General features: G+C 37.4%; 2 protein-coding genes and 1 long non-coding RNA gene across 3 annotated transcripts in view; 1 reads left to right on the top strand and 2 right to left on the bottom strand.

Moving 5' to 3' along the window:
- Nucleotides 1–914: 914 nt before the first annotated feature.
- Nucleotides 915–5,648, bottom strand: LOC100181412 (2-dehydro-3-deoxy-L-rhamnonate dehydrogenase (NAD(+))). The gene is made up of 6 exons (XM_002125328.4): nt 5,277–5,648; nt 3,793–4,024; nt 3,361–3,570; nt 2,672–2,859; nt 1,887–2,026; nt 915–1,473 (listed from the first exon to the last, which is right to left on the bottom strand). Exons 1-6 carry the CDS (start codon nt 5,440–5,442, stop codon nt 1,267–1,269), a joined length of 1,143 nt encoding a protein of 380 aa, XP_002125364.1. The 5' UTR covers nt 5,443–5,648; the 3' UTR covers nt 915–1,266.
- LOC113475060 lies at nt 1,889–8,291 on the top strand. The gene is made up of 3 exons (XR_003396802.1): nt 1,889–2,041; nt 5,201–5,354; nt 8,134–8,291. It is a non-coding gene; the product is annotated as an uncharacterized LOC113475060 (long non-coding RNA).
- LOC100186920 overlaps nt 7,803–8,958 on the bottom strand; it is a gene marked incomplete at its 3' end in the record, with an annotated part of 5,871 nt that continues 4,715 nt past the window's right edge. Inside the window, 1 exon segment of the mRNA XM_002125458.5 lies at nt 7,803–8,379.

Here is an 8,958-nt window from a genome sequence, read left to right as displayed (position 1 = left end):
GTTTCCATTGAAATTTTCGTCTTTTCAGTTTTGTTAAAATTATTTTCTTTCAAGTTAAATAATCTGTTTACCCTATTAATAGGAATTTCGAAATAGTTTTTAAATGTCGGGATATTTAATGCAATATTAAAAAAACGCTTCGAATTTTTTTAGCATAAATCTCAGGGCTCGATTTCAAATAAAATGCAAAAAGCTCATTAAATAGTTTAAGTTTTCTGAACATTCCGCTATGGTAACGAGACACTTTATCCCCAAGATTTCAAAAAAATAATTTTCGTTGTAATTAAGCTCTAATTAACACTTAGCTTTTGTTAATTACGCTGTCTTACTACTATGCTTTATACTTCAATTTCTGTGTGACGTTTTCTTTCTATTAAGAACAAAGCACCTGTTTCTGACATAACGAATATCAAGTATACAAAATCCTGTTATATTTCATATCCTGTACTCGTATATATAATATCCTAATGTTCTGTCTGTCTTTACTTGAGCTATAACATGTAAACGATTTTTTAGGGATTGTAGTGAAAAAGAACAAACACACCAATATCAACAAAACACAATTAAAACTAATTCTTTGTTTATTCCATTAAACGCTATTTCAAAACGCGAAATCTAATTTCGACATAAACGACTCTTTAAAGCGTCATCGTTTAAATGCCCTGCTCAAAACAATTGACGCCACACACGTGCTTAACAACGAGCCTAGCAACAGAATTCGAACAACGCCAGAGGTCTGATGTGTAGTCATCTTAAGTTACACATGACCAGATAATATGTCTATGTTTGGTGGGATGGCCTTTTAACGTGTAGTGTATAATAAGCGTACCGATTATGTTGCATTTCTAGCTGCTGTTCTGTTTGTTTTCTTTTGTCTTTTTGTTTATTTTGTCTTTGTCCACAAAACGCTAGCAAAACACCGCTGATATTTTATTTCAACGTTCAAATATCTTGTAATTATTTTTATAACGCTTATGTCATCATCGCACATGACGTCACCACACATGACGTCATCAAGTAATGAATCGTTAACGATTCATTATTCGTGCTAATTAGGTTTTAAAATACTTCTGTGACGTCATTAAACATGACGTAGCCAAACATGACGTCATTGCATGTGATGTCATCGAATAATGACCCCCATTGCTCGCTATATCAACCATTCATTCAGATTTCTCCACAAAACTCAAATTAACCAAAAGCGACCGTTCTGTGGACGATGCTCGCTTTTAATTGGAACGTAAATATAAATTAAGTGATTTTATTTTATGGCTGAATGCCGACGCGTAGAAACGTTCGCGACTCGGCCAAATGCACCGCCTTCCCAAAGTCTTTCAAACTAAACGTCATTGGGCTTAGTAACTCTTCGTATGGGAATAAGTGGCTGGTGTCACGAAGAAATGTTACAGCTTCCGTCAAATGTCGATCTTCGTAATTGTGGATTCCTTTGATTGTAATTGATTTTCGTATCACCTGAAATTTGTTTTGAGTTTAGCGGTCACACTAGCAGTGTTTATGTCCTTAATTATTCTAACAACTGTCAATTCGTAGATAATTCCCTTCCCTTCGGTGCTTTAGTTAGTATATCTTCAATATCGTTAAAACCATGTATTGTAGGGTGGGGGAAAATGGGACACCTTTATCACATTATAAACAAATATACTAATAGAATTTTAAACAATTAACAACGGTATATGGGAGTCGCGAGGATACGGTTTAATAATTCTTTGATTTTTCTTTGCTTACTTCAAAATGGGACGAGAAAACAGAACGCAAGGGTGTCCTATCTTCCCCACCCTACCATTTATTATCTCATAGACCCATACATTATTTAACACATAATTATATAGTTATACATATAGTACAAACCCATGTATTTAACTTACGCTCTCTCCTGTTACAGACAGCGTTGAATCTCTATGTACCATTCCTGCCCACACATAAGTACCACCGTATCTTAACATGTTTATACCATCCTCTACTACTGTAGGAGACCCGCATACCTCAATTACACAGTCGGCGAAATCTGGTGGATTTAAAGGTAAACTTATATTATGTAAGTGTATGATATTGTGGGCATATATAGTAGGGTGGGGGAGATGGGACACCTTCAGCACATAATATCCCATATTTTCTGATCGTGTTTTAAATAATTAACAACGGTCTATGAAAGTCGTGAAGATACGGTTTTATAATTCTTTAAATGAATGAAACGGTGTCCCATCTTACCCCGCCCTACTATACAAACTTACAGTGTGGTTTCATGTAACGTATACAATAAGCCAATATAAAACTATTTAAGTATGCGATTTTTAACTCGACAGTGAGCATGAGTTGTATGAATACACCATGTGTGTATGCTGTATAAGAAGACACCCATGTTATAACTCGACAGTGAGCATGTGGTGTATGAATACACCATGTGTGTCTGGTGTATTAGAAGACACCTATGTTATAACTCAACAGTGAGCATGAGGTGTATGAATACATCATGTGTGTCTGGTGTATAAGAAGACACCTATGTTATAACTCGACAGTGAGCATGAGGTGTGTGAATACACCATGTGTGTCAGGTGTATAAGAAGACACCCATGTTATAACTGGACAGCGAGCAATAGGCATATGACCGCTGTCACCAATAATGCTACACAATCACATTACACAATATTACCTGTATATTTCGATACGTCTTGCACATACAGCGGTTCCCCACCAAACTTACGAACCACGTTCAACCGAGATTGATTGACGTCGGTACACAGTACGCGTTGGTAGCCCTTACGTGACAACATGGCACACGCGTATGTTCCCAATATACCGGCTCCCTGCACCACTGCGACTTTGTTACGACTTTGGGTTCTGTAGAGGAAATGTGAAATGTGTGACTTGACTTCCAAAACTGATAATGCGGACGGCTACTTGTATAATGGGGTGGGAGAAGACGGGACACCTTTAGCCCATAATATCCAAAAATCCTGATCTTGTTTCAAGCAATTAACAGCGGTCGTTTACCACCAAATGGAATGAGAAAATGGAATGAAAAGGTTTTCCATCTCCCCCCACCCTACCATATGTTTATTTTAAACCTTTCAAACTATCCAAGTAGTGTAAGTGCTCGCATACGTACATTTATATAGAGAGAGTCTTCACTACAACATTTATATCTGATAACAGATTAATTTTGTTTCTGGGGTAATGGGCCAACTCTGGTCTAAATTCCAAGTAAGGCACTGCAGTATATGACCACACACCTATAGAACACACGATCGTTGTCCCCTGGCGCCATACTGTATGATTTCACCCATATAGTACACAGAAAACGCGATCGTTTTACCATGATTTACAGCACACAGCTCTAACCTTGCGTTTTCCACGACATTTACAATTGTAGCCAATGCGCAGTTTATTGGGGCCGCCATCTTGTCCGTCACTTGAGGCGGTAGAGGTACGATATGGGTTCCCGCCCTTAGCAACATATGCGTCGCATAGCAACCGCTGAAACCACCACCGTCGTTAAGGGCACAATGCCCGTATTTAAAAAGGGACTTACACTTCTGGGTAACCCCCAACCTAGAGATATCAACAAATAATAATTACGCCTTGATTGAATATATATACCCTCTTTATTCTTGCGGGACAGAGCAACGACAGTCATAATAACACAGGTGTTCTGTTTCATACACTTCGTGTCCGCTTATAAGTTACCACATATAAAACTTTATTTTTTTGTGTTTTTTTTCACCCTTGTTTGAAAAAAAAACTGAAAAAGTTTATTATGACGTCACAAACCACCTGCACCGTTCGCATTGTTTACACGACAAAGGGACCCCAAACGTCACGCGGGTTCCGGGTGAAAGGGGTATACTTGAGTCTGATGATGGGCCGTTTTCCTCTGTCCCATCATGCCCCGTATTTTCATCGGGTAAAAACACGAACTCGTTTTCCTCATTTGAACGACGATCTACTATGACGTCACACACTGCTTCGTGGCCCAACACAGCGGGCAGGGGTTCGTTTCTGACACCTAGCAACGTATTGAATTATGGGGTAAGATGGGACACGGTTCGCACATAATTTCTTGTATATTCCTAATCGATTTTTTAACAATTACCAATCCTCTTTAAGAGTCATGAAAATACGGTTATATAATTCTGTTAATGTTCTTTGTGTTTGTCTACTAAATGGGACGATAAAAATAAAAACTTGAACTATCTTACCCCACTCCACTACATTTTGTTTATCGCTTCGAATACGATAGCGAAAATCGAATTGATTAAAACAACTAAGAGAAAGGAATTAGTAACAAAACAACAGTTAAAACACGCCAGGGTAAAAACTATAAGTGTCATATGAAATCGTGACTACAAAACCGACTACAGAGCCGACTGTGAACGAACAATGCATTATTAATGACACAAATCAATTCTCATTGTTAACATAACATGTCGTTGTGACGTAATAATGTGAATTATTAGTCAAGCTATGACGTATTTCCGAAACAAGATTAAGAAAAATCATGAATTTTGTTCAAATGTTTTGTGACAAACGATTAATAATAAATAGCGCCCACGGGCCAAGGGACCATTAAGATAACAGTTTTTTTTTCTATAAAAACATGATCTCGGTGTAACGCTGGCGAACATTTATTATTTATAAATGGCCATATATACAACATAGTGTAAAACAGACGTGACTTAACTTTACGTGTTCGCTTTTAAAAAGCAACAAATAGCTACTTGAGTTGTTATGTAATTTATATACCTAATATTTTACCATCATAGGCTCGTTCCGTGTTGTATAGCAGAATGGGGTAATATGGGACACTTTTTAACCCTATTTTCTCCACTCATTTGGTAGTAAACAAAGAACATTCAAAGAATTATAAAACCGCATCCTCACGACTCCCATATACCGTTGTTAATTGTTTAAAACACGATCAGGATATTTGGATATTATGTGCTAAAGGTGGCCCATCTTACCCCACAGTACTATATATCAAGAGAATGCGTATCGCATGTTATCTAGTTTCTATCACACATGAACTGACACTCTTTCCCACACTTTTTATTTTTTGTTTTGCTGTTGATTCCGTAATAAAAAAAAAAACTATTATGGTATATTTATGTATCTTAGTGTATGTGTGTGTGTTATGACTGTTGCCTATTCCTGCACGATTTATATATTAAACTTAACTTTACAGGTTTGGAGCAAGAACTTTAAACCAACGTAAACAATCACAGCTTCTCACCAATATAAGAAGTAATTCACCCACCCACCTGCAAACGTGTGTAGATCCGAAGCACATATCGTGGCCAGTCTGACTTTAACGAGGACCTCACCCGGTCCAACTTCAGGTAGTTCTTTGCAATATTGAATAAACCATTGCGGTTCGTGTGAAGCGCCAAAGTAAACTAATCTAGCGATCTCTTCAGAGATACTCATCGCCCATAAAACGCTATTATACAGTTCTAAATGGCTTACAACTATTTTCCTACAACCATTTCCAACCCCGAACCCCGTACCTATGCATCATATAGTAGATTGGGAAAGATGGGACACTTTTATCACATATTATCCAAATATCCTGATCGTGTTTTAAACAATTAACAACGGTCTTTAAAAGTCGTAATGATACAGTTTTATAAGTCTTTGAACGATCTTCGTTTAATTAACGACGCTATTTTGGAGTTATGAGAATACAGTTAAATAATTCTGTAAATATTCTTTGTTTACCCTACCAATTAGAACATTAAAATAGAATAAAAAATATCAACCATCTTACCCAGCCTTTATAGTAGCATTGACAACTAACGGATTAAATCGCTACAAATAACATAACGTCGCTGTGCTGTATAATTCCAGCTAGTATGTTAATCTCTCTGCATTAAATATGCAGTAACACTGCAGTTCTGTAGCTTAATCTCAAGTATGCGGTTTGTACGAATAAATCATGTCACGATTCGCATGTTACATTCACAGCACGCTGTGGGTGAACCGTACAGTTAGTTCTGCAGTTTAAATATAGCGACGATGAGCCTAGTTTACAACTGAACTTATTTGAAAACAGTTCGGGCGTGCAAAAGTATTTTTTGTGCTATCTTTTAAACCGTAATAATATCCGGGATTTTCGCTAAGTTTAGTGGGGTAAGATGGATGCCGTTATCATGTAATGTACCTCGTTTCCTGATCGTGTTTTTAACAATTAACAACACTTTATTAGAGGCGAAAAGACGCTGTTATAAAAAAATATTCATTCTTTGTTTACTACCAAAAGGAAAGATAAAAAAGAAATAAAGCATGTACCGTTTTACCCCAATCTGGTATATTTACTACCAAATCTCACCCCAACCTACTATGTGTTGGTATTAAACGGATAAATCCAATTCTAGCTTAAACCTCTGGTCTCCTGTGGTGTATCGCTATATGGCCCTACTCGTATCGAACTCGAACTAATTTAATCTAATATTAATTCCCCTTTTCTGAAGTCGCCTATATTTTCATGGTAAAACCGCTATATCTGTTGTGTCCATAAACCTAAACATAACTACGCGAGCATAAATCTTTCGACCTAATTTCGAATCACGTTTTTTTTTTTTTTCTCTCTGGGGAAAATTAAATCGCTAATGTAACTCAATTAGCGGTACGTAGTTATTGTACTTTTGGTGGCTCTTAGCAAAATAGTAATAAATAATTTATGTCCCTAACTCAGTGGGCGGCACATAGTCGATTTAATGGACATCGATTTTTCAAAACGTCGGTTGGTACAGTACCTCATACACGCTACTAATGATCGGTATGCGTTCAGTCTGCCGTTAAAGCGACAACACTAATACCTTGACGCATGCTCGTGGTATAACAAGCCTTGTGTACCAATGTACCTCTTAGTCTAACAAGTCTGTACCTCTTATAGGACAGCTTAACCAAGTAAATACACTTATGGCTGATAAAGCAACATTCTCACACACAATATTAAACATTAAACTTGCTCTTTGACTTTGAAGTTAAATATATATAGTAGGGCGGGGAAGATGGGAGACTTTTCCATTCTATTTTCTCCCATTTGGTAGTAAACAATTCAACGAATTATAAAACCGTATCTTCACGACTCCCATAGACCATTGTTAATTGTTTCAAACACGATCAAAATACTTGGATAATATGTGCTAAAGGTGTCCCATCTTCCACACCAGTATACTATACACACAGTTATTATGGCTTTTTCATCGCCTTAAAATGAATACTTAGTAACAAATTACTTATGAACCAAAACAACTACGCAGACCAAAATCCGCCTTGCAAATGGATAACTTGACTAAGGCTAAATAAATACCTTCAAGTTAACGTTATTATAACACGGTAAACAACTCGGTTGGATCGTATATAGCTTAGTCGTCTTAGTGTGTATGTTACACCCCCAAGGCATAACAATTGCATATCTCAATAAAGTCATATTTTGTACGAGATGACGTAGTTTATGACCGATGACTGTATCGTTGTATAGGCAGCTTGAATGTGCGCTAATTTTTACAACTAATTGAATTAGAGCTGCGCGCAAATTAAATACGTACTGAACCCCACTGCCGGTCCTAAATGTATTACGAACGAACGCTTACTTTTGTCAACTTTACTTTTGCAAGTTAATAACAAACATTGCTGCAATTGAATGAATGAATAACTTTACTATGTATTTTCGTTTACATTAACGAAAATCGGTAAAGTACATAAAATTAAAAACAAAAGACGTGTGAAAATACAACAAATATAAAAGGTTCATATGGAAAGTGATGACCCTTTTCATGTATTTATCACAATCCTGATCTTTCCGGAGCTGTAAGTTAATTCAGATAACACTGTAATTGTATTTTTACCATCTTACCCCAAAACCTACCATATAGTAGAGTGAGGGACGATGGGACACCTTTAGCACATAATATCTAATTCCTGATCGTGTTTTAATAAACAATTACCAACAGTCTATAGCGGTCGTAAGAATACGGTTTTATAATTCTTTAAATATTCTTTGTTTACCACCAAATGGGACGAGAAAATAGAAGGAACAAGTGTCCCATCTTCCCCACCCTGCTATATATGTAATACTTATCCTCTTAACATTATTTATCCTAACAAACTCAGCGAGCAAACGAGGACGCGCTTCCCAAACTCCTCCCGCTTGCAGACCCCATCCTCATTGATCGTGCCCCACTTGTAAGACGCGCCCGAGGTGGGCCAGGTTTCCCTGTAGTTGGTCTATGGCTTGTTGCCTCACTCGGTGCAATGGATGATCGCTCAACAATGCTGGCAAGGTCGCTCATGGAAGTGGTTTGGTCAGAATTGAGAGACGGCTTGTCGCTACCAGCACCAACAACCTAAAGGTAAATGTTGTGAGTGTATATGTTTGATTCTAACCTATTTATCCTTGCATGGAACCACAGTCGTTATAACATGGGTATTGTTTTAGTTTTGCGCACTAAAATGTTCCTACCGCTGAGATGTATGTGTCATTAGGCAAGACACTTAACAACAATTACTCTAACCCAGAACTGGTCACTTATGGGGTCGTGTTACTTATCAGCCGTAAAATAATGAAAAAAATAAAACAATCACCCCCAAAGTAACATACTTGGTAACTTGTAAGCTGGCATGATGTGTATGAAGCAGAACACCCATGTTATAACGATTGTCATTGCCCCGCCATGCGAGGATAAATAAGTTACATACGTGGTAACTTGTAAGCTGGCATGATGTGTATGAAGCAAAACACCCGTGTTATAAAAAACGATTGTCGTTGACATGCCGCATGAGGATGTTCATAAAGACAACATATATGCTGCTAAAACATCACCAATGAATGAATGAATGTAACTTACTTTATCCTCGCGTGGCCGGAAAACGACAGTCGTTATCACACGGGTTTAACACCTCGTGCCAGCTTACGAGTTACCATGTATGTTACTTTGT

The sequence above is a fragment of the Ciona intestinalis genome, unplaced genomic scaffold (assembly GCF_000224145.3).
Source record: "Ciona intestinalis unplaced genomic scaffold, KH HT000094.2, whole genome shotgun sequence".
NCBI classification, from domain to species: domain Eukaryota; kingdom Metazoa; phylum Chordata; class Ascidiacea; order Phlebobranchia; family Cionidae; genus Ciona; species Ciona intestinalis.
This window is presented reverse-complemented; position numbering and strand designations above follow the sequence as displayed.